This window comes from Anabas testudineus, chromosome 14 (genome assembly GCF_900324465.2).
Source record: "Anabas testudineus chromosome 14, fAnaTes1.2, whole genome shotgun sequence".
Lineage (NCBI taxonomy): Eukaryota > Metazoa > Chordata > Actinopteri > Anabantiformes > Anabantidae > Anabas > Anabas testudineus.
The window spans coordinates 15,708,986-15,735,961 of record NC_046623.1 but is presented as its reverse complement, the minus strand read 5'-3'; the positions used below and the strand labels follow the sequence as shown (position 1 = coordinate 15,735,961).

At 40.0% G+C, this 26,976-nt stretch overlaps 1 protein-coding gene across 1 annotated transcript; it reads right to left on the bottom strand.

Moving 5' to 3' along the window:
• Positions 1-717: 717 nt before the first annotated feature.
• cpeb4b (cytoplasmic polyadenylation element binding protein 4b) lies at positions 718-26,976 on the bottom strand. Its single transcript, XM_026370378.1, has 10 exons — positions 26,455-26,976; positions 24,414-25,648; positions 15,966-16,056; positions 12,031-12,081; positions 7,938-8,108; positions 7,762-7,851; positions 7,367-7,485; positions 7,077-7,191; positions 5,858-6,039; positions 718-4,610 (listed from the first exon to the last, which is right to left on the bottom strand). Exons 2-10 carry the CDS (start codon positions 25,599-25,601, stop codon positions 4,383-4,385), a joined length of 2,235 nt encoding a protein of 744 aa, XP_026226163.1. The 5' UTR covers positions 25,602-25,648; positions 26,455-26,976; the 3' UTR covers positions 718-4,382.

The window sequence follows — 26,976 nt, the reverse complement described above, 5'->3', positions numbered from 1 at the left end:
CCATAAATAAGCACACAAAGCATTTATTTTCATCACAGTTAAGATTTATTTCATTCAACATTTCACATTACAAATATTTAAAAATTATGCATACTGTTATAAATAGTTGGCTGCAAACAATTAAATAACATTAGATTTTTCTTTTTCGTTTCACTAGCACTTCTACAGACCAACTCCTAGAAATATGGACATATCCGTATTACATAACTTAATTAGAAAGGAAAATACAAAAATAGGAACTTATAAAGTGAAATGACAATAAAAATTAAGGTGATATTTTAAGTAAAAAATGCTATTAATAAATACAACAACCTTCCCATACACAGTTAAAAACTATTGAAATCTTGCCATTAAGTAACATCATTAACAGACAAATATTTAAATATTTATTTTCCTTCAGAAAATGTGAACCATATATTGTGGAGCACAATATAGCAATTAGTAAAAACTAGACACTTTAACATATTAAAAGCTTCACCTCAAAAATATAACAAAAATCTGATCAAAATTATAAAAATCAATTATACATTCCAATTAAAAATATACCAATAAACAGCTAAATACATTGTTGACCTAATAATTACAATGCAATCAATCACAGTAGCTTAAAATAAACAAAATAAGCAAATGAGCACAAAACCTTTAATGTTTTAAAAATAACTTCAATTATTTATATTAGTACAAATAGTTTGATTTCTTTTCTTTTTTACAAACACCAGCATGAAAAGGATTACAATAACAGTAGAAAATGACTGTGAAAAACATATTAACATCTTCTTTAATTAAATGTCTGCAATTAAAAATGGCATTAAAGAATTACATTGCAAAGAGTCTTTATCTGGAAAAAGGTTCAAAAGAAGTATTGCACATAACAACTTGAAGTTAACTTGCAACATTTACCACATTCAAGTCTTTAAGCTCCCCTTCCTCCAGATAGGTCTATGTTAAGATCACCTCGACAGACAGCGGGGATGAGTTCTCAAGTCTTTTAAACAGTGTTCTATAAGGATGCTCAAAGTCCTGCACTGCCGAATCGAGATCAACTGAGATTCTTTCCTGTTTCTCGTCTTATCTCTCTGTCATGTGCATCCTGCAGAGGTCTGCAAATGGGGAAGCGAGGAGATCAATATGTGGGGAGGGGGAAGGGGTGAGGTGAGGTGAGAGTGGGTTTGGGGTGTCCTTAACAACTTAATAGTTGAGAAACATTTGGTGCACACCACAACAATTAATTTTAATAGCTAATTCATGTACTTGTTATTTTCTCTTTTTTTTTGTCATGCATGCTAAGGATTACAATAGGTGCTAGTTGGCAAGGTCAAGAATATATATATATATTTATATATATATATTTATATTTACTTTTTTCAAATATTAAAATATCTAAACACCAAACATCCATTCTTTTGATACGAGATTCAGCGTTAAGCATGAACCGAATTTTGCATTCTCCTTATAGTAAGTTCTACTCCATCTATGGAGAGGAAACCAGGACAGAAGTTACCATTTCCAACTAGTATAGCCATGTTTAGAAACATTAACATCAATGTCAAATTACAACTTAGATTTTTTTTTTCTTTTTTTTTCTTCTCGCCATGCTGTTATTGACCAGATTGACTGGAAACATCTAGTGTACGAAAAGCTAAGACCAAGAGAGCAATACACTTTGGTCTCTTCTCTGCAGATCTGAAGTCGCATCAACACAAGTGCGCACTTAGTTGTAAAGATTCCTCAGCACTGAAATGTATAAAAAGCATAATTGAAAATAATATATATTGAAATCACTCAACTTTTTTTTCTTAAAATGAACATTTCCATATATGCAGATCTCTCAGTAACAAAAGTACAAAAGCTACCTTTCACAATGTGAAAAATTGAGGTATTGCAAAAAGGAGTTTCCCCATTTGTGAAAAATGTGCCTAAAATGACTGTTGGAAAAAGAAAAATATTTAGAAAAGTAGTGCATAATAAATGTTTTTATGTGCATGACAAAATAATTTAGCTAGAAAACACTGTACCAAAAATCAGCAGGCCATGTATAAAATAATCTTTTTTTCATCTCATTTAACAGCAAATTCTTCACAAAGTTTTTTTTAACTTCTAAAATGCTCACCCACCACACCCACAAAACTAATGTCCAGGGTGCAAAACTGGTGCAACGACACCACGCCGATATGAGGATTCTCACTAGTGTGTATAATCAAGTTTCTGTACTAACTCCCTGACATATTTAAATGCTCGGCTAGTAGGATGCCACTGAGTGACCTAAAACGTCAAACAAATGTGAGGATTAGTTTTACTTTTCGCCGTGTGAATGCACACTTTATCTTAAAATTTTCCCAAACACACAGACCTACTCGAGATAAAAAGAACTAGTGCCTACCAGCGTGCACTTCCATTTGGAGCTATGGAGAGTGTGAGGCCGTGTGTGTGTGTCTGCAAGCCCTGTTGTTTTTCCACTGGTGTTCAAATGGGTTTTGACTGCGCTGTCAAATAGATATATTTAAATACTGTAAATACATCGTGTTCAAGGCCAATCTTTGGTTTGCTGGAGTCCATCAGGGCTTGACAGTTAAGCAAACGTGGGTGGAAGTGACAGATTTTTATTATGGAAAAACATCCTTGAAGAAATGAGAACGAAAATGAGAATAAAAAACCTAGACGAGAGATGAACTACAGTATGACCCACTACTGCACAGCCATCTTTGGTTCCCAAAAGCCACTGGGTACACCCGATTGGATCTGCAAAAACGGCACGTGGGTCACAAGTGTGTAGTAGTAGAGCACACTGCAGTGACTATCTTCATTTATGCTTCAAAAACACTGGATGCTGAGTTGGATTAGCTTGGCAGGAGAAAGGATAGCGAGTTCGCCAAAATCCCTTCATGACTTAAATGTGTGCTGATGATTCGGAAATCAGATAAACTTTAATTGCTTCTTTCATTAAAAGTAGCTCACGCTTGGATGCAAAGGAGAACTTTTTCATTAAAGACTTGGGAGAATTGCACAAATGCATTAAAAAAAACACACAAACAAACAAAGACAGGGATTTCCTGTTTGGTGGTAGCCCCGTGAAAACTGCAATAAAGACGGCCACTTGACCAGCCTTCTCTCGAGGAGTTACCTCAACCTCAGTCCTGAAAGATCTGGAGCCAAGCCCCGCTGCGTGCAAACACACAAAGCGGGTTTTGATCCACGAATGAGGCCCTGCTTTCTGTCAGCTGCTAGCTTAGCAGCAGAGGCCACAGGCAGACATGAGGAAGGGGAGTGGGGCTGGATTTATCTCTTTACCAGTAATCCTGTCTGTCTCTCCTGTAGCCTCCTTACGCCATACATTCCCCAATACACTGTATACTGTACGATGCTCTGCTCTGTCCATAGCACAACCCTGGGTTTGATTACAAAAATAAGGAGGTGATGAAGCAAGTGAGTACAAAACTGTGCCAGTCACGTCACACACTGCCTGTTGCATCACTTCCCTCTGATTATAGTTCTGAGGAAAGAACAGCAGCAGGTGATGTTTTCGTCCTTGCTTTCTTTCCTTTTTTTTTTTTTAAACTGTATTCGGCACATTAGCAGCTGAGTTTGAGGTATTAGTTTTTGCATGTCAAAATGGAGATCAAAACCCAAATATGTCGCTAGATTTTTGTTGTGATTTTTCAAGTAACATCAAAATATTGGTATGGTCTTGGAAATCATAAAAAGAGAGGTTCAAACATTTTGATCTGGGAGGGAAAAGAATCCATTTCGGTCTGTTCTCCAAAGGTTGATTAAGATTCAGCTTTGGTTAACTACTAAGGGTCTTATATACTGTATTTGCACTCTTAGAAGTTGTAAATAAGTGCACTCTTCTTTAGCAACACCTTTTTCAATTCACATTTGCTCTGGAGCCTTTTGTATCAATAAAAAAAATAATCACACCTCTCAGAAAAAAGAATTGCCAATACTGTTTCAACAGCATTTGCAAAAAAGAAGCCAATCCAATGTAAAAATTAAGAGTATTTGTTTTGGGGTTCGTCGTATCAAAATGAAAATCAAATACATTGTTTAGAAAAATAGGCCAATTAAAAAGCAGAGTACCATATCCCATCTCAAACGTTCCTATTTCTTCAGAACTAATATTTAAAAAATCAAATGCATAAATAAATTATGTTACACTCTTTTTTTCCTTGCTGGACATATTTGGATATACTGCCAGTTTTTCCTTTTCTATCTTCAAAATATAGATAATATATATTAACTTAAAAAATGAGGAAAAATGTTCGGTGAAATTAGAGCAAAAAGGAACCAGCAACAGAAAAGTGCATTTATTTGTACAATGATTTGCGACTCCTGCACTACCTGCCCTCCTGCTCCCCTGTTGCCTCTCCATCTCCATCATCCGCTCAGTTCCAGCGGAAGGAGATGTGACGTGGTCGGTCGCCTCCCTCCTTCACCAGGGGTTTGTGAAACTCTCGTCCGGCACGTGAGTGGATTGCCGCCCAGCAGTACTCGCAGTAGTACTGGAGACAGGTGACATTGGCGCAGAAGAACGGTGCAAACTTCCCGCCACAGCGAGTTCCCTGGCACTCATCGCACAGCTGGTCATCCAGCACGTATGGCTTCACTTCCACCTGCAAACAGAGGTGGGAATTATTCTCTTCACAGATTTCAAGCTCCTTTTCTGAACGATACTGAATTCTGAAACACCCTTTTACTTGCTTTTCCCAAATGTTCAGTAATGGGGGACTGTGCTATTAGCAAGTGAATGTCACTAAGGTACTCGGTCCACAAAATTTGCACACCAATTATGCAAATGAGAAAGTGGCATACTATTATTCCAGTATTCTTCTCTGCACTAGATATTTCTATTGGATTTCTGCTTCTTCAAGTTATCTCGTTCGCTCACGTCTACTGTGCAAATGAGAATAACATTTGTGTCAATTATCTCTGTGCAGCAGACCTCCAGATATTAATGTAATTCTTTAGCTGTTGACAGTAACTTGTGGTAGATCAGTCATAACCGTAGCTACATATATAGAGTATGTGTGTGTGTGTGTGTGTGTGTGTGTGTGTGTGTGTGTTTGTTACATACAGAAAACTGGCGTTATTCAGGAAAGTGTACTATGTAAAGCACTAATGAAACTAATAAGTGAATGCTAGCTGAATTCCATTCATCTGCTGCACTTGCAGTGCCACAGCATAATGAAACACAACAGCTCTATACTTAATGTTAGCACCTATCACCTTCTACTGTGACAAGTCAAAGTGGTAAGAAGCCAGGTTGTTGCAGCAGACTAGCAGCTAAACTATGAACCTGTAGCAAAACATAGTTTTCGTGCTACAACAGATATGTTATGGATTAATCTGCACCTAAAAACAAAGCACTTACACATTTCTCTAATTTTAGCTCTGTTCTCAATAAGAGTCTTTCACCTGCACTTAACTCCTTTGTTATCCTGGGCCATTAACAACTTCGTCTGTTCCTGTTAGTTTAATTCTCACTGTAACTGCTATTAAAGCGATGCTTTAAATAAGAATGTGATCATCAACCTAACTGAACCTACAGAAGAAATAGTCTAACGATCTTTCTTATACTATTAGACTTTTTGGCTGAATTTGATTGAAATTGTCTCTTTGTGAAACCAGGACTTGAAAAACAATTGTTACGTGCACTGATCTTCTATTATTCAATCAAGATTACATACAATATGCTTAAAATTTCAATGAAAACTAGTCAACAAAAGACTCTCTCTCTTTTGCACAACTCAGAAATGGGGCAAAGGTGAGGAGAGTATGAAACAGAACAGGAAGTTAAGTGTGGGGAGACAAAAGAAAGAAAGGAGCCTGAAAAACCCTGAGCTCTCACCCCTCCACTCACCCGTTTATCGATTTCTCCATGCTGCAGCTGTACAAAGCGAGCACTGATAGCAGCAATGTAGCTCTGCTGATTAGAGAAGGCGACCCGCCCCGCTCCCTTGGGGTACTTCAGCTCAGGATCTGTGTCGATGCCAGCATAGCAAACTCCACCATACAGGCGGTCCATGATCATGGCCAGCTCCACTGCAGAGGGAGAGCAAGACAGAACCAGCTGAGCAACATATTTATAAAAACAAGTTTGATGCACAGAGTTAAAAAGACAAGTAAAATAAACACTATGGCTACACTGATACAAACACACACACACACACACACACAGGCTCAGCACAAGCTTGTACCCATGTAGCCAGTGAGCACAAACACACCAAAGCTGGTGCGGGCTGTTGATTTGAGAGCTTAAAGCCATCAACACAGATGGATTAAAGTTCAGCTGAGTTTGAAGGGACAAATATGAGGGCAGTGCCCTGTGAACAGCTGCTAAAATAGCCGCAATAAATCCTAACAAATATATTTACAGTGGTTATTGTGTCTCTCTTAACAGCAGTTAACAAATATGCAAATTAGGGTGAGGTAACCCTGCAAATGTTCAATTTAGCTTTACTTGGTAAAAACATTAAATGACACATTGCAGTTGTTTTTGTGCACATGAAAATTTAGACTCAAATCTAACACACTCACTCAACACCTAATGTTGGTGCTTACTGCTAAGAACAACGTGGTCTAAAGCAGTGCAAACGGTGGTGCAGTAAACACCAACACACAGTAAACATGACACTGTTATCAGAATAAGAAGGAACTTAATATTCTACACAGCACCGAGTACCGCAGAGAGTACTTCCTGATAGTACCAGTGTAGGTCAGTGCCTCTTTTAGCTCTACCCTCTAGCAAGTTTATTATGAACACAAGCTGATCACACTGCATGATGATCACAGAAAAGAGAATTCTGCAGCCGGCATTTCAAATTGGAAATGAAACATAAGCAGTGAAAGATAGGTACTTAGTGTTGCTTATATGCAATTTATAGTATGCCAAAGAATTAACTGCAGAGCTGTACTGAAAATAAGGAAAACAAAAGCACTGACTATTTCAATGGCTTTTGATAAATGACAAGAGAAAAACCCACATGTGAAGTATATACTTCAAATGGAAGTGTTATCACTACACACAATCATTTGTTGTCAATTCACCTGAGAAGGACCAAAGTTAAAATGAAGGATACCTGCACGGAGCGGACGAGGGACACCTCCCACAAAGATGGTTTTCCTAGGGTCCAGAGGCTGCGATCCATCCATCACAAAATCGCTGTCATTCAGGTTCCACGGGCGGATCTGGACCTGCCACACATAAAACCAACAGGTTTCAGCCATAGAAACAAAGAGCACTAAACAAGGTACCACTGATTTTCTTGTAAAGTGACGTCCCAGCCATAAGCACAAGTGTCATAGAGAATTCAGTTTAAAAAGCAAGAAATATGAGCAGATGGGCGTGTTTGTGTGTGTTCTCACTGACCGGCTTGTCTTTGATGGTGGGACTGGATACGCAGAGATACAGCTTGCCGTCCTCTTCGATGCAGGCATCGATCAAAGCCTGCACTGAGCTCTCATCCTGGAAGAGCAGGAAGGCATAGCCTACACAAAATACAGCAGGGTTATTCAAGCTGCTGGGGACACAAAGCACTGACAAACAAGCATGTCGGAATTTAGTGCCCTGATTACTGTAAATGTCTAATCATGTCATTCTGCATTCACAGCAGGAGGGCATCATCTTTTAAAAACAGTTCAGACAAGGTTAGCAAATATGCCACAAAACCAGACTGCACAGATGCAACTTAAGTGCCTTAATGTTTTACAATTACTAGATGATACAGTGCAGTATGAATAAGCTCTGATGACAATTTCACATACCTTTGGGTGGGAAATAGGATTTGCTCTCTGCTTTGTGAGGCCAGTCCACAAACAGGTGTCCAAAACGCCGGAAACTGGCTGTTATCTCATCTGAAATGAAGCAGAAAGAATATATATTCCTTCCACAAAAATGACTCTTAATTAAAAATAAATCCTTTTGATTTCAACTATTGTACCTTCATCTATATCCGGAGGCAGTCCTCCGACAAAGACCTTGCGTGAGTAGCGTTCAACACGCTCTCCGTTCTGGTGTGGAAAGCAGTGTGGAGACCCCAGCCCTCCAAGACCTTGTTCGCCACGCTCATCATCAGGGAAGCCATCCTCCATGGGGAAGAGAGAGGAGTGACCTGAGGAAAAGAGAAACGGGAAAAGAGTAGAGGAGGTTTGTTTAACGTTGAGAGAGCTCGGAGTAAAGGTAACTGACAACTGCACAGTATATTACTTTTTGACCGTGAAAACATTCCTTTTAGATGTATGCAACTGAGACATGTAAGGAAATGTGCATTACTGGGAATCCATTAAAACGTACTGTACTTCCTTGAGCACAGTGTGGCATATACACTGTTGGAAGTTACTATTAATGTTTCTATAAGTGTATAAGTGTAAGTTCTAATAAATGTATTCAAAAGCCTATAGTAATTATAAAGTTAGTGCTGTCTGCAGAAAATAAAACACAGGAGTGAGGTTAAACATAATAACAGTCATAATCAAGAGGTGGACAGTTAAGCGCTAGCTATTAGATTTTTAAAGTATGTATCAGAGTCATAGCTAAAGGAAATGGACTAAAACAAAAGTAATGAACAAGAAAGTATAGAGTGTCATATTATGTGCTGTTCCTACTGCTTTCTTGATTCTTAATTAGTTGCCATGACTCACATATGGCCATGGACATACTGTCGGTGGAGGACTGAACACAGTAAACACAGTAGTTCTCTCAGTGAGCACATTTAAATTGTTCTATAGTGGATTGGACATGTGTGTGCTGTAGAGGTTAAGCCCTCTCTGGCCTATACCTGCTTCCGTACAACCTGCCCTGAGCTGCTTTGTAAAGATTTATGCAAGAGAGTTAACCTCTGCTTTCAGTATGTGCTGTGTGACTTTGTCTGGTCATGTGTCACGCTTCGGTTGCACTGTAAGTTATATACACTTTGTGTAGCCTCATTAACTTCCAGCTAAATGTGATGACAACTGGTACAATCTGACAATCTTACAAATGCGTGTAAAAATGAGGAAATGCAAGCAGAGTCCAGCGTAATGACAGAAACACATACTAAAGAATAAAAATGCATAAGATCACTTCACACACTTGAGACAATCATGCAGACAGAAGTGTCATTTCACTGTACAGACACAAAGTGCAGTCATTCAAAACTTATGAGAGCATATGAACGATTACCAATAAAATCATAACAAGACAGCTTAAAAGCTTGAATTTATGCTGAAAAAGGGACATAACCATCATTATATGTTACCTCGTCTTCTGCTATAATTCCTGGCTGCATGTGGAATAAGGACAAATCAAAGGAGAGGAGGATTATAATAGATGCATTATACACTGTACAAGTGCCAGGTGGTTGACTACAATAGAGAGATGTTGCATTGTCCGACTGCCCAATCTCTATTTCATTAATCAGGCATAAATCACAACCAGCCTGTGGAGCTGTTACCATACTAATTTACTGACACTAGTCTAAAAAGTGCAATTTATATTAGAGCTGTGGGCTATGTTACTGGCATGTCATGTCAATACAACAACTTTTTCTTACTGCACTGCAAAACCTGGAGGATGTTTTTTTTTGTGCTGCAGGATGGACACTTGTCACCCTGCTTTTAGTGTTGCTTTATCAAAATAGATACACAACCCAAAACACAAATAAGGTAAAGGATAAAATTATATAGCATTAATATTAAAAATAAAAAGAGGAGATTCAAAAACAGTTGCGCTGTAGTTGCTCTGAACCCTGGTAACCTTGACAGAAATAGCACAGGAACATTTAAACTACCTATAAGAAATAGCTGTGAGGCTTCTTCTGAGAAACATAATATACAGCAAGTAGGCTTCTTAAGGAGAGCCCAAATGACTTTTTTAAGTTTCTTATGTGGGTAAGAAAGTTACATGTAGTAGTTAACCTTTATGGACAGCGTTATACTGGTGATAACTAAGGATTTAGTTAAACTCCCAAATTCCTCAACAAGGGATTAATATGCTACTCATTCTGCTGCCGATACCAATGCGGGGAAAAATAATTGGTAACTGGTGGTGCCGTTGATGATTGTTGAACTTTTACAGGTAACTGCTGTGTGTTTGCACTAAGGGAAACAATAACCACTGAATACTCGCTTTTTGAAACCACCATAGCAACTTCTAATACCAGACTGTATTCAATCAGTGTATGACTGTGATAATTGAATGCTGTTTTAAAGACAGTTTCACTTAAAAAAAACAGTTGAAAAGCTATTAATCAATCCTAAGGACAAAATCAGTAATGGGAGGAAGGGAACAGTGACCTGCTCTTTGTAAGATTGTCTCATAAAAAATTATACTGCCTTGCTTATAATGGTCATTTTTTTAGTTTAAGCAGAAAACCATCATTTTACGCATTAGAACATGTCTATAACCCATCTAAGAAAAGGTCCATCAGCTCATAATATGGTTCACTGTGATGTGTGTACACAGGAAGACTCACTCTATTTAATGCACTCGCTGGGAAATAATGTTTCTTTGCACAGGGCTGAAGTGAAATAAATTAAAACAGGGATACTGGAGAGACTGAAGAATCGACCGATCTAAAAGTGTAAGAGCATGGAGAGGATGAAGTGACCAGAACACACAGGCATAATCCTCTGCTTTCTCAGTGGACTTTCTAACCCACATGGACATGGACAACTCTGGGGGTAAGGTCAAAGACAGCTAGAGAGAGAGAGCAGAGAATACTATAATAAGATGTATGTGAGTGTGTGTTTGTGTGTGTGAGAGAGAGAATAGAAGAGATGGAGAAAGATGCTGATAAAAGGCCGGGTGGGGGTGAGAGAAAATGAGAGTGAGCGAGAAAGATCAAGAGAATAGGCAATGCAATCTGTGTATGCTTATGAGACAGAGAAAGCTCTCTCTCTCTCTCTCTCTCTCTCTCTCTCTCTCGTGAACAACCTCTATCCGCTGCCTTTCCACTGGCACCATCTGTCTCAGGGATTGATGACAGCTCTTGACCATGTGACCATGTGATCTCACCATGTGATCCAGCGATCTCATGAAGAAACTACTGGCCTCTCCTATTTTATGTTCTGGCTTAAGACCAGAAGCCAAAAGCTACAGCAACATAATTACACAACGATAAAGGAAAGAGAGTGTGCAAGGGTGAGGTAGCTAAGTATTAAACTGCTGTTGTGCAAACTGCAGTGTGCAGTAAGTTTCTCAACAAATTTTAGAACACAGGGTTAACTACAGTATATACAAGTTAAAGGTGCTTTTTTATCATTGCAACAGAAATTAATTAAATTAGTTGTGCTATATAATATATAGCGATCTGATATTATACACAGATATAAAAGAATCAAATATTTAGAATCAATAGCCTTATATGCGGGGGCATCACAGCAGCTCGGGAATCTAGGACACCTGTTTGAATGAGAGTCTGTTTTACATCATCCCTTCAGTACCTACTGTCTGCTTCTCTACTATATGGCCCCAAAAATCTTCAAAAAGATGTCAACTCTAAACCGTAAAGCTAAAAACCTTAAAACTGGAGAGACATAATATAAAACATGAAAAGGTTAGAGTACACGTATACATATCAAGTCTCAACCTGAGGCCATTTTTCTTGTTCACATTATCCCTTAGTGCAGCCACTTATTTCCTGGCTCCCCAAACCACTACCTTCTCTGGCTATCAGCTTTTCTTCTTTCATTCTTCTCTTCATTCATGAATTATTTTTATTCAATCCCAGGAAAGTGAGGCCCAACAGGACTCAAGGTTATTTCACACACAACTCCAACTATCTCCACCTACTGAACCTAATGACACCTGCAAAGAGCAAAGTCTTGTGTTATAAAAGTCAGTAGAATTGAGTGAGTCATCCTTCATGTCCACTCAGGAGGAGAGGGAGAGTATTTGTAGTATAGGAACTTATAAAGCTTCAGTCAATTATGTTTTTTTAAGACAGGTGATAATTGGCAATTGACAAAATCTGTTAGTCACAATATTTAAAATTCTTAATTTCAACATCTTTATAAGTAAATCCTGGACAACCATGGGTAGTTTACCATACATACCATTAAGGGGCAGAGGGTTGTCCCCTCCAGGATGGGGGAACCCCAGACGACCTGCACAGGGAGACACAGAGCAGAAATGTTTAATATTCCTGTTCTCCTATATGTGATTAATTGTGATAAATTGATGATTCTATTCAAAAGAAATACAACAAGATTTTCGGTTTTAACAAACACAAATACACACAAAATATCTGACGTCAGGCCTTTAGAATTAACAAGCAGATTTGTGTTTAGGGCCCATTTATATTTACCAAAAAGCAAGGTGTCCTAATTTGTCACACTCTGTGACTGTGCTACTGCTCTTGAACATTGCTCTACATGTGGAGACTGTCTTAGATGATTGCCACAACAGAAGAACAATTCTGTACTTAGTGTAGCACATACTCCTAATAAAGGGGCATTGTTTTAGTTTTGAATAGCTCATTTATACAGAAGCACATATTAAAAGTTCACTGAAGGTGTTAAAGCAGAATAGGCTTTGGCCTCAACAGCTATGTAAACAGTGTTGTTTCCACATCAGTCTCATTACAGACTGCATCTGTGGAGCCACCAACAATTCTCTACCATCAATCTCCTTTTCCCAGTCTGTCTCTCTCTCTCATTCTGTGAACCTCATACCATACATTTTACATTGAGGCATTTGCCAGGCCCATCTCGCACTCCCTCGCACACACACACACACACCCTCACAAATACATGCTATGATGCCAAACAAGCTTCAAAGTTATGCAAGGCTCGCTTGTTGCAAAGGGATAATGAGATGAAAGGGCTGAAATAGTACGACCATTGTTGTACGGGAACGCACCGCCCTGTGATTGGAGCATTCCAGTGCCTCAGTCACATAAGAAACTGCTGGCCCCTCCCCCACACTTTGCCTATTGAGCCACACAGAACTCAGTAGATGGTGGTGCATAAAACGGAGAACTCACAGACCACAGGAAGCCGGGTGGACCACCCTTGTCCCCAAGAGCTGCTATCCTTTCCACTATAGATTCACATACATTAAAACACTTTCCATTACAGTCAGGACATTTGCTGCATCAAAATATAAAAGTCACCCAGTCAGTAAAACGCTCAAAGAAAATCATGGATGCCAACTAAAAACAGATTACACAGGCAAACCCAGTTCCTTTAATATGCACTACATAATCAACCACTCAATTATCTGATATATACTGTGCACAGCCCCAAATCAAAGTCCATCTGAGTACAACACTCATATTGGATTTTAGGAGCTTTTAATAGTCTCAGAGAAGCAAGTGTGAAGGCACGTAAGCACACCACATCTCTGTGCATCTGCTGGGTTATGTGCACCTTCTGTATGGGCCTTATTTGCATGCTGCTGCTGGCTGTGTACATGTACAGTACAGTAACAGTTAAAACCCCACACGCCTATGTGTGTCCGTGGTGGATGAACAGAGGGATCCTTTCTGTCAGTCAGGACAATGCTGGAAGCAATTCAAAGTCACTTCTACCGTAGACATTTTGTCTCGCCTGTTTCCTTGCTTCATTTCTCTTATTTTTTTCAATATGTTCTGGAGGAATGGCAAATCTGTGCTCTGCATATGTGCATCTAAATATGCTTATTAATGCATGCTGTCTGTGTTTGTTATATTTGTGTGTGCATACAAGTGTGTGTGTGACAGCAGCAGAGAGCAAAGGGTCACTTGGCCTAAATAAGAGTCAGCACTGAAGCGCTCAAAGAAAATGCACAGTAATTATGTTTCTTTCCACTTTGCTGTGAGGGAAAAGTAAATAACTCACTTAAGTCACTGCTACACTTGGCACAGCGTTGTACAAGTCAGGACTGTAATTACAAAAACAAGGAGCTAATGGTATTATATTTAATATCAGGCCAAGGGTTACGTGACATAAAAAGAGACAAGGAAGATGTGATGTGTGATGCATCATGTGAAAGCAGCAAACAATGGGGCACTGCACAAGAGCAACTCTGAAAAGGACAGAGGAAGAAAGATGGAGAGAAAGATCAGATAAGGGAGGGATGGGAAAGGTAGATGTGCTATAGATATGATTTATTATAACAAATAACTGGAGGAACATAGAATGAAATTTAAAAAACATAACCACGGCTGTAACACAGAATTCACATTTAACTATTATAAGTTATTGAGGCCAGTATTACGCATGTTAAACTTGATTTGCAAAAATGTAAGAACCCTATATGTTCTGAGATCTAGATAAGCTTAAGATTTTCAGTTTGGAAGAAAACTTGTTTTGTTTTCTGGTGCCAGGCTCTGTACCAAGAAATCTGTACCAACATGGCTGGAGCTAGGATACCAAAACATGGCTAATGAGGGAACCTTACAGTCTCCTTTTCTTAATATTGAGAGAAGATTTACTAATGTTTGACAGCAGAACATTAGATCTCAGCTGGATGTGGCAGAGCCTAGTGGGTGTATACAGAGGAGGTGATAGTGAAGTGTCTGTAGCTCCGAGTTTTCACTCCTCTTGTTATTCTGGTAGTAAAACCGGTCTGTGTGTCTCACATGACTGTGCCTTTTCTGAAGAATATAGAGCAAAGTGTACATTTAATATTTTATTTAAACAATAAAAGTAAAATATGATATATACAGCAGTAAAATACTGTATCTTGTCACTGCTATTTTGAGATCTTTAATACTTAATACTTTAAGCCCACTCATGTCTCCATGTTAAGCGAATTCTAGTGCTTCCGACTGTGACAAAACAAGAATATGTGGTTGTGCAGTAGTTGTTATTCAGGAATGAAGAGAAACGAACAAATATCTAACAACTTAAACTAGTCCATAGCCAGTCAAGCCCCACGTGCCCCACCTACTTCCTTTGTAGTCAGCTAGAGCCTTGAGAAATCAAAAGGTGTTTCCTTTGAGACAATGATCATTACAATAATTACAGTACACCCACAGGCTACTCCCTCTCTCCACCAATAGCTAATATTGGCTAGAGAACTTTCTGTTGGTTACTCACACTTACAGCTGCTAGAACAATAAACACTGACTACCAGCAAACTACCCATTGACCAAAAATGTACGTTAAGTGTCACTTTCTACTTTGTAAGAAAAACAATAAATACTGTCAAAACCATTTATAGTGGGGAGCTTCAAAGAGCAGTAATTCAGAGATTTACACTGACCCAGAAATGAAACAAACTAATATCTCTATTGTTTAGGATTGCTTGCAAACACATCCAATGCTTCCTTTCACACTTCTTTAATCCCAGTAGGTGGAAAATGTGTTCATTCTGGTGACTTAATGTCAATAAAGAACAACAATTTTCAATGTGTGCCACAGTTTTTGTTTTTTCTGTGTCTGGAAATTGTTTTGTTTGAGACTCTGTTTGAGGCTACGATCATTAAAACTAATGATGACCAAAAACTGCAATTCAAGCCAGTGAGAATTCTAATTGCTCCCATAAATCCCCTCTTAAACACAAAGGCTCAGCACCCACCTGCCCTGTATTCTCTCTGCAGCATCTTCACAAAAAGTGCACACAAAAAAAAGAAAAAGGTCATACTTATTGTACTGCACTACACTACAACGTCAAACTTGGCCAGTAAGATACACACTCATCTTTATGATGCATGTCCGGTACTTTGTCTATGAGTAGAAAAGAGGTACATTTAATTTTATTATAGTATATAATCTGCCATAACACAATATCATGTATTGCGGATTTCAGGGGCCTAACGATTATTTTGGAGCTAAACTATAAAATATTAACTCCACTTATAGTATTAATATTTATGTAAGATTTATTTAGGAAAAACATGTTATCTGTAAACCTGGTCACAGGTTTGCTATAAATACACACTGAGATCAACACGTCTCCTCCTTTTTTCAATGACAAGACATGACGTTACATTTTATGCACTACGTCTCTGCTGTCAACATGATGTAAAATGAAAGGATAGTTCTTGATTGAGAGGCATCCTCACCTTTCAGGGTGTCCTGCTCAGCCCTCATGATGTCAATCAGGGAGCTCTCCAGAGTGTTCATGTTGAAGCTGTCAAATGACCTGGTGCGGTCCTAAAGAGATAGAAAGAGAGAGAAAAAAAAAGCATTACAAATGTTTTATTGCCTGCTCCATGTACTAATTACATTAAATACAGATTTCATGCAATTCTCCTTTTAGTTTACTTACTCACAAGTTAAATATGAAAAACTGGCTTGACTATTCGCATTTATTTTTATTCAATAAGGAAGGACAATGCAGTCGACGGTAAAACAAGCAGCAGAACAGAGCAGGAACCAAACAAATTATTGAGCAATAGCTTTGTCATCTGTAACAAGGGCATCCTTGGCATACCTGCCATACTGATGTATGTCTGTACGCACACACAAACGCCTCACACATGAATTCTCTCACTTGTTTTCTCTCTTTCTCACACACACAAATATACACACACACACACACACACACACACACACACACACACACAGAGTCTACACATAAATATGCACACGTACCAAAAACATGTAGACACACACAAACACTTCAAGTGCTGTGCTGATAAGACCTGTCTCGACTCCACCTCAACCAAACCACACCAAACAACATGGATCTTCTCACAGCAACGTGTCAACAAAGTCTTGGTTTCATTCTGTCTACACTTGACACAATTTGACATTCGTCATTGATGTTAGTGCCTTATGTCCCTCCAACCTCACATTTCAGTGTCTAAGCCTTCCTCTCACATTGCACAGAGCTAATGACACTTCTGTCTGCAAGCTGTTGCTCAGTGTGTTAAACATCGTGAATAAAATGTTATGTCATGATTTTTTCTTGCTACAACTAAAATATTTTTTTGCCCTACTCTTGCTGCGTATCTTTTCTATCAAGTACAGCAGTGAAAACCCTTGATGGCACTTTTTAACTAAACTAGTATTTAGCCATTTGCAGAGATATTGTCAAAACAATACTCTAAACCCGTCATTAGCATTTCATATAAACCAGGGCTTTTCAGTGCAAGCATTTCACTTGCATATTTGAGTGAAAATTAGTCTGTGAGTGAGAAAAAATATTTCTGTGCACTGCTGCTAAATTTATAAATTTGTAAGGACCAGAGGATTTTAGTAATACTTGAAGAGACCAGTGAGTGATTTACTCAGTTAGCACGACTGAAAATGGGGTTTTAGTGTTTGTGGTGCATGCACCTCTCGTACCTGCCTCTACTTTTTGTGGTAATGTGTCCACCGAGCAGAGAGGAGCAGACCACAGGGCTGTGAGGGTGCTGCAGAGAACACAATTCTGTCACTCTTATTAGCTAAACGTATAAACACTGTCATTACAGTGTTGATGGTACCTGCCTCGTGTCAACCAAACCAATAACTAAAAGCAATAGGATATAATAAGGAAAACTGATGTTGTAGCCAAGAGCTTTTATCCAGAAAATAACTAGCAGAATTGTTACATTAAAAAGGGACTTAATTTGTTACCATGGCTGTTAAATTTGGGATCATGGCATCATGTATGACAGCCCCCTAAAGCAAGCTATGAGAAGTCAAAACAAATCTACAATCACAACGTACAGAAAAAGAGGATTGTTTGTGGTGCTCTGCATCCCTTTCTCTTCCAAAAAGTTTGACATTATGACTACATAGTCAACTCTGCACTCCGCATGACATGATAATGGACATGCCTTGCAAAACAAGAATTACCCAACATGTCTTCAACCTGCACGAAAAGGTCACTCATTCCATGAAGTTCTTGTCTTTTAAACAAAAACACGTATACACCCCTGCATCAAACTGCAACCAATTGTGTGTGGAGAACAGCCTAGAAGAACACTACATTAGGGAAAAAGACCCATGTTACACCATGAGCTCCATAGGGGCTAAAGGGCTAAGAAAAACACACCTACGAGCAAGGTTCAGTCACACAGGCACTTTCACTTTCTGGTGCACTGGGTCCCAGAATTATTTAGCTATTTCTAAAATCTCATTTGCTGAAATGCACCTGGCACACTGGCTGGTGAAACAGGCAGCTGCAGTCCAAATTTCACCACCTTTTGGTCTAATGCAAATTTCCTACACTGACTGAAGGAACATACTAAAACCGATAATATGGTAGAAGAACACACCTAGTGCACACTCTCCCTCAAAGTAAATATCAAAAGGGATATAGCCAGACTATATCTATTATCCTCTCATATCCGCCTCAGTATCTTATGTGGACTTGCATCAGGTCAAATAAACCAAACATTCAAAGACACAGGAGGCAGAAGTGTTACTGTAGCAAGTGTCCACCATTTTTGAGTGCTGTATATCCTATAGCAGTGGAGCACACAGACATGTAATAAAAAGATAAATACATACAGATACACCAAGTTGCAGTTTGTATTTGGTGAATTTCTAATGTTTATAGTTCAACTTATGCTCCATCTTGTGTACATGTTTTGTTAATTAGCTGTTTTAGCTGAGATGGAATCAATGTAAACCTATTGTTATGTTGCTGAATTCATTTTGTGGCTGAGATGGAAACAGTATGGTGGATAAGAGGTCGGATTGTTGCGAAAGGATGTTGCTGTTGCTAAGCATTAGCCTGGAGAGGTGCAGAAGGTGATTAATCATCAGATTTGTGCATCATTCTCTCTCAGCAACTGGCCAGCTGACCAGCAAAATACTCATGCCTGACAGATTGCAGAGCATGCACATACGTAATCATGGTAACTTCTACTATCCAGAGAAATGCACACATTAGCTACATGCAAGAAGCACACAATTTACATTTTCCTTTACATTTAGTTATTTGGCAGATATTTTTATACCAAAGCAACTTACAAGTAAGGTACAAAGCAAGCAAATAGACTACTCCAAAGAGATGAACTTTAAATTAAAGAGCTCTAGAAAAAGCTCTTTCACTTTCATGGGGTATAACTGCAAGGTTTTTTATTTCTTCTTTATTTATTTGTAAGTGCAGAAAAAATTATGCAGAGTTGTATTTTCAGGAAGTTTTTGAAAGTTGAGAGTGAGGCAGCTGAATGAGTAGAGGTTGGTTGTTCGTTCCACCATCGTTGAACCACAGAACTGAAAGGTTTTGCCTGGGATCTTTTGAAGTGAGGTGAGGGGACCACAAGACGTTGTTTATTTGCAGAGCGCAGTGAGCGGGAGGTTTGTAGAGACTGTAGACCCGAGTACATGTAGGCCGGTGCTGTTGAGTTGACCTTTGTAGGTGAGGGTAAGGGCTTTGAACCCAGTGAAATGTAGTTAAGTGTACTTGGATAAACAAATAGTAATATATATGATGCAGTGTGGTTCAAGCTAATAGGATGGGAAAAGGTAAGGCACACCCCGTTATACTGTGACTGGCAATTTAAAAAACTCCACGATGGATACATTTGCAAAGAAAATTTATTCGTAATTGTATCAGCGAGCTTGCTAGGCAAAGTATAACATGCCATAAATTGAGCTAGTGTGAATGGAGTTAACCAGAACTCTGCCTGAAGCTTGAAAGATAAATGATGCTGCTGAACATGCATACAATTCCACACTACGTCACCGGGTGAATATTTAATTACCGTTAATGTAAAAGATAACCATCTCAACTCTAGACTAGTTTCAATCTTAAATACCACAAATAACCAACCACGAACAAATTTAGATGACATGTAGTGGAGTTAAGAATGATTAAAAACAGTGTACTATAGGTGATTCGTTTTAATGTTAATCCTCCATGTCACCTGCTTGTTAATGAAAAATTCAAGTGTAGATGGTGGAACAGTGGAGAAAGTAACAGGGTATGGAGCAATATGATTTTAAGTTTAGAAGAGGTGTGAGCTTATTTCCATCTCTTATTCATTGATGGGAAAGCTCCAGTTTTTTGCTATTTTTTGAGCTTCAACAAACAAAGAGAGAGGAAGTCTAAAGCAAGGAAGGGAAAGGGGAAAATGGCAGATGAAAGAAAGGGAATGATGGAGAGAGGGAACACGAGTAGTGAGGTAAGGCAAAGTAAAAAGGGTAGAACGAAGGGCAGGAAAGGGAAGCAGGCTGAGCTTTTGATGCTTGTGATCGTGTTTCTTCCTGGTCGAAGCATTTCAAAGGCCTGTTATGACATTAAATACCCCTAACTGTCAAAAACAACCTATTGCCCAGTGTTAGCTGAATTGTGTGTGTATATGTACATTTAGGGTTTAACAGGAGTGACAGAGGCCGGGGCTCCAGCAGTAATTTCAGTGCCTGGAGATTAAAATAAACGGACGTATTTATTATAGAAAATGTGCTAGGTTAAATACATTATAACTGCTTCTACATAGACTTTTTCTTTGTTAAAACACATGTGCAGAAGACATAGACCAGGGACTAATTAGGGCTCGTGCACCCACAGGCACGTGCACATAGAGACAAGCTCGCTTTCTTCTTGTTTTAGTGTGTCTGTCAAGGGTGTGAGAAGGGCACAATGAGAGTTATGTGCTTGCCAATGCTGCTCAGGCCGCTCATTAGTCTAAAAAACATTTCTCCCATTTAACACCAGTGTCACAATGACCAGGGGTAATGGCTGAAACCTCAGACTCCTATAGTTCAGAGAGTCTGGTGATGTACGTGCATGCGAGGGAATTTGCTTGCGCAGATCATGGATAAAGGAAAAAATGTTGGGACTTTCTTCCTTTTAAAAAACAAATCGATAAAATGTTTTATTGTACAAACTGCTGAATGAAAGCTAAATTAAAATTACTTGCAGAGAAATACGCTTTAAGCCATGATGTGAGATATTTCATCTAAATAACAGAGAAATTCAATGACCTAAAACTGTTTCACTAACTATTCATAAGATCCTAATTTACCATTTTAATTTATTTGAATGCCTGTTACTACAAATGGTGTTTTAGTGAATTATCTTTTGATCAGACTAGCAGGCTAATATTTGCGTATATAATCACACATAAACAATGCATACACATTAACCCTAATGCTTAGTTTTGACAGGAGCAATGTAACAGTGCACGGAAAGCTTGAGTCAGATAACAGGTGTTCAACATTTGTTTCCACTGCAGGGCTGAAGAGACGGTTTAATAAGGTACCTTCATATAGCAGCTCTGTAAAGGTCTGAGGTAAATACAGGCTACACAAACAGTGAGGAGCCGTAACCAACAGTAACCCAGGTAGCTTACTGAGACAATATCCTGTTCTGGCTTACTTGCCTCCAGGCCCTGCAGGTCTTGACCTGGTCACTGGCCAAATCTACAGATCCGAATCAGCCCAGAACACCTGACACCACAGCAGGCTTCTGACCTTAAATTTCACAGGTGAGGAATTAGAGAACAAAGAAACAATGGGAAATAAAAAATAAAAAAAAAATCAAGGAAGCCAATGAAGGGATTCATTTCCTTTAAAAAGTATACATTTCTGGTGTAGTGCTAGTTACCATGTGACCTGTATATTAGCAGTTAGCAACAGTGTGTCTGGCCAGGGGCCCATCCCAAATACTAAAGCTGCTCTAATACAGCAGTGACACAGCCTGCTGCTACGACAGTAAAAGTACTGGAACACAGTGCCATGGTGCTGTGCAGCAATTTGGATGAACTGTCCTCCAAATGGCCTTGCTCTCAAATTGCATCTACACATTTGTTCACGTATACACACAAATGACTGTCACAGCCTAGGGCAATGCCAAATCCCATGAAAGTGGGCAGAGTGAGGGATCCTTGCTTTAGCAGCAAGCTGCTGCCACACAGCAACATACTGCTATTCCTACTAGTGAAGAGCATCTTCCTGCTTTGATTTGTGTAGAGCTGTTTTACGGTCACATCTGATCCAAAAGTGAACAAGCAGACACTATGATGATGTATACTTTGATTGTACACAAAGAAAAATGGAAATTAAAGCAAAAGCCATGGGTCTTTTGTCTGTTGTATCAGTGCTAAAATGGAAACTATGTGAGGCAGTTGTACAACAGTTCCTCATAAAGCATTTTTAGTTCAGAGTTACACTAGCTAAAGGGTTTAATTTCATTTTGAAGGCAGTTGCAAGCTATTGGTCTAATGGTTTAGGCTGGATCACTGGTAAGCAATGGTGGTTAAATTGTAGTGAATCAAAAAATGCCCTAAACCAACTAGTATGGTATAGTATACCAACAAATAAACATTCAAGTCTGACAAAGGCTTCTGACAAACAAACTTGACACTTGGTTGCCTGTGTAATAATTTAAGAGCGGTTTCTACAGTGACCATTTCAACACTGCAACATGATCTATATGCGCACACCACAGTGACACATTTTCCAATTCAATTACCAGGGAAGTGGAAGCATACAGTCATCTCCAGCATGATTTATGGTTCATTAGTGTATACACTAAATAATCACAAGTGGATCCTTCAACCGTAAAACAAGCACAAAATAACACCCCAGTTAGACAAACATTTCCCTCATATTGTACAGTGTAAGACAATATTTAAAAGTGTGTTAATGTACATATTCAGTTGCTACCATCTGACTTATGCTGAATTTTGATCTTTGAAAATTGGTTATACTTGCATAATCATTCACACGCAGGCGTATAATATAATATATGCAAACATAGTAAGTTCATACTACGCCCATCGTCCGCCTGCCCTTGAAGGAACAAGAGGGCAGCAGGATTATGTTTTAGCTGATCTGATACAACCACAAGGAAGAATAATGTAATGCAGCTACAGCAATACTATGCTTAGGTAAAATCTAACATGGGGATATAACTGAAGGAGATCTTGACTGTTTAAAATAGACACAGAATCAACATTTTGACATAACTTCTTAATATTAATAAATGACGATGAAGTCCTAAAGACTGGGAGTTGGTCAAATATGAACTTGATCCCATGCCAACCTCCAACAATTAGACAGTTATGTAAAGGCAAATAGCTGCTCAGAGGTAGGCTTTGCTACTTACTCAGCAAAAATACATGACATGTCAAAGCATGTTAGTACAACGTCCTTACTGTTTGGCCTCTGGTGCACTATGAGTCATTAACTCCAAATGGAGATAAGCAAATACCTGAAAGGGTCAAAGCCAGCATCACTTTCTAAAATATTAAGCTGAGCTAATTTGCCTGTTTGGAGAATGTCAGTTCTTTTTTTGAAGAAAGTGTCTTAATGAAATCGAACTTTACTTGCTCCATAGATGGCATGAAAAAAAATGAAGTAGTCCCTCGCTTGTAGTCTGTAAAGCCAAATAGTAATGCTGTTATACTATTGGCAGACACCTGAAACAACAAAGGCAAGCACTAATTTAACACTCAATATAACACTATCTATTCCATCCAAGATGAGCGAACAGATAGCAACCAATACCTAATAATGCCCAGAAGCCAATTTGACAGAGCTGACTGCCAGTTGATGAAGGAACGCTATCCAGGGGTCAGAAGGCAAAGGCCAAAGGATATGCACTGTACTTTAAGAAACCTTTCATCGGGTTACCAGGCCAAAAGCAGCCTTTCTCCTTTCACCCCCACCTCTTTGTAATGTCCAACACAATCAGTCATGAGGAAGATCAATAAAATGATTTTATCTCCGTGCCCCTTTACCTCTTTCCATCAATCAAATCAGCCCATTCCTACGTGTGATAATACAATTATTTGAGCCATCTTCTCTGTGTGTGGGCCCAGCTATCAAAATTATAATGTGAACAGGGTGGCATTTTGAAAACGAGTTGCTAGGATTTATCAGCTTAGACAAACCTGAGTGATTACCAAAGCGGTAATCCAGAAAAATCATTAGGCTCCATTTCACAAAATGAAATAGACTGATACCCTGCTTTATGAAAAAAGTAGAATAGAGCTTGGTTCATGAATTTATGGTATTACCTTTGGTATTTTTATATATTTTTTTAAGTTTCTAACTTTTATTAAAACTATTATGTTGTTATACATAATTATGTTTTCTTCTTTAGTGGTGTGTCATGGTGTAACATGTCAGTCTCTGTCATTCTGTTTCATCTACACCAGCAGTCATCCTCCTCATATAATATCTTTCTTTCCTCATTTTTAATATCCATTTCCATATCCTTGCCCCCATCTTTTCCTCTCCATCCCTGACGCCTCCCCCCACTCCTCTCTCCAACCCCCCAGCTTGGATACGTGGCACACAACACTGCAGTGACAGAGCCATATTAGTCATCATCAGGGACACAGAGCTGTGGAAATACAGAACAACTGATTCCTAAGCCAACACGGTAACAAATGCATCATGTAAATCCATGCCTTCCCCTATGTCTAAAAATAGATAGAACACAAATACCATATTAACATTACGTTTTTTGGGCATTATGTAGCCACTACTGATACATATTTACACAGATAACATACAGACACATACTCAAGCACAGAAAAAATGGTTACAGTTAATGAAAGGAAGTGTATGCACCACTTATTGCTAAAATCAAATAATGAGACTATCACAGACAAACTGACCTGGAATGGGAAGATGTTATCGTTACGACCAACTCCATCATCCATCCAGGACTTGGGGTTGAAGCCAGCAGGACTGTTACGGGCGTACTTCTGGGATGCCACGTGGTTGTTGGGGAAGGTCTTCTTCAATGGAGAGATAGAGTTGATAGGGGTCATCCCCCCGTTGAGGCCTCGGCGATAATCTCTGCCCTGAGACCCTCCCCATCCACTGCCACCACTACCATAGCCTCCTCCAGGACTCCAGGATGTGGAGGAGCCGGGGGAGGGAGAGGGACTCTGGTAGCTTGCAGGACCCCATGGGGACGGGGGCTTGTTCAGGCTGTTGGACAAGTGCGGCAACTGGCTGAAAGCCGGATTCCTGTGCGGAAAGGGTGGCGGAGGGTGTGGAGAGGCTGGAGAGCGCCGATGCTGCTGGTGTTGGTTGTGAGGGTGTTGGAAGTGGGGGTGTGGAGGTGGAGCCGGGTGGTGCTGGGACAAGGCTGCAGCCGGTCCAATCTGGGGGGAGAAGTTTCCTCCAAACCCTGGACTGACATGGTGTGAGAAGTTCTGGAACAGCAGGGGCCCATTGTTAGCGGAGGCCGGATTGAAGAAGCTGACGTCTTCATTGATGATGGTTGATGGTGCCGGCGGGATGGCAGCTGACCAGTTGTTGAAGCCAGTAAGTGATGACGAGGTTGTGCTGGACTGGACCGGTCCAGTTCCCCCGAGACCAGACGTCTCCTGGTAATCGAACCCTGTCAAGACTGGAGACTCGAGACGTAGCTGCTTCTCTTTTCCATTACTTCCTTCAGATGTGCCGTTGTCTGTCTTGGCTTCCTCTGACCGGGCTTTTTCTAGTTCTGAAATGATCCCACCACCACTTCCACCCTCCTGGTGACTCCCAGGGGACAGCTGCTGCTTTTCTTGCGTTTCTTGCATTTCCTGTTGCTGCTGTGCTTTGGGCTTCTCTGGGCCCCCCAGGATTTCGTCTTGCACGCTGTTGTGGGTGGCAGAGGCAGGGAAGAGCCAGGGAGAGCCTCCTGTGGTGCCATTCCCTGCGGCTGTAGTGCTGTTTATGAAAGCAGCAGGGCTCTGCGACACATTTTGGTGATGGTGTGGGGGCTGCAGATGCGGGTGGATTCGGACCGGGAATGCAGACTTGTTGCCAGTGTTGTTTTGAACTAGGACTCCAAACCCGTAATCCCCCATTTGTTTTCTCCCCCCACACACAAATACTATCCCGTGATCGTATGGTCCTATTGAGAGAAGAGCACACAGGATGGCATGTACTGAGTTAGCAGTCAGCCTCTCTCATTCCACTACAGATCAAGGGATTTAGAAACAACTAGGTGATGGACACAGAAACCTCTTAGTGGCAAAAACCTCTTTTTTCCCCAGTGAAGTCTGTTTCACACCCTTACAGAACTTCTAATCACACAATATTGTCATGAATGGTCTTTTTTGCATTAAACATTACACCATGATCACATTGGAGAGATGACAAAAGCCAGTCAGTTAACAATACATTACACTTTAGCTAATTATAACCCCGTGACGTTGCCTGCTTGTGAGGCTACAGCTGAGCTGCTGGCAGCCACCAGTGTAGCTTGAACCACTGCTGTGTCGACTCGACATTTGGAGACGATTTCCTAACGCGAATCCACTGACAGACAATTAATTATCCCCAATGTGAACCAAATAAAAGCCCAGCAACAGAAAATATCAATTACTGTTGAAAATATTAGCAATAAACCGTCCTAACGTTCAGAAGACACTCGACCTTGTTTGACAGCTGCCAGGAGTCCAACCTTAAAATGAACCACATCTAGCTTTAAGTTAAGTTAAGTTCATGTGTCCACTGAATAGGGTCACACACTGTTTGTTATTTTTATATTTTACTTGATGTAACAGTCGACAGTCAAGCGTTTTAAATAAACTAGATGTTAGCTGACCAGCTAACATTTTCATCCGTTGCTAACGTTAGCTAGCTAGCTTTTAACCGTTAGCACGGAAGCTAGCTAGCTGGAGAGTCTGGATACAGGCGATTAAAATGTATTTTCACCTTCTGATCACCACCTGCGACCTCGGCGATGTCTTTGTCGAGATCCTTCCGTCGGACTGAGAGCGAGGTGGTGTCCTTGAAGGAGCGGGTACGACGGGCAGAGGTCTTCGGAGGCGCTGTGGTAGCCGACTGGTACAGTGCAGTCGGTCGGTCGGTCAGCTTTTTTTCTCCCTTCTCCTGACGTGTCCTGCCTGCTCAATGACACAGCTCTCGATCTGCTGCCTCTAATCCGGACTAATTTATCATCCGACAGCTTTTCTAACCTTGGCAATGCGTGGAGTCTGCTCGGCCGCGGTGGTGTCACAAGCGTCACTCGCTCGGTTTCATTGTTCGTATGATTTCTGGATGTTTTCTCGCTATGATGTCCTCTTTTTTTTCCTACAGAGCGCCGCCAGCTGCCCCTCTCTCCTGAAACCGACCGTGGCCGAATGACAGCGAGAGATCAGCCGAAACACACTTCCGCTTCTTGCGCCAGCCCCTGCGCCGCGACCCCGCCTTCACGGAGCCACACCTCGGCGCGCG

Coding starts and splice junctions, on each gene's coding strand:
- cpeb4b (XM_026370378.1), bottom strand. CDS start 25,601: ATGGGGGATTACGGGTTTGGAGTCCTAGTTCAAAACAACACTGGCAAC. Junction 7,852..7,937: donor GCCTCCGGATATAGATGAAG/GTACAATAGTTG, acceptor GCTTCATTTCAG/ATGAGATAACAGCCAGTTTC. Junction 6,040..7,076: donor CCCTCGTCCGCTCCGTGCAG/GTATCCTTCATT, acceptor CTCCCTCTGCAG/TGGAGCTGGCCATGATCATG.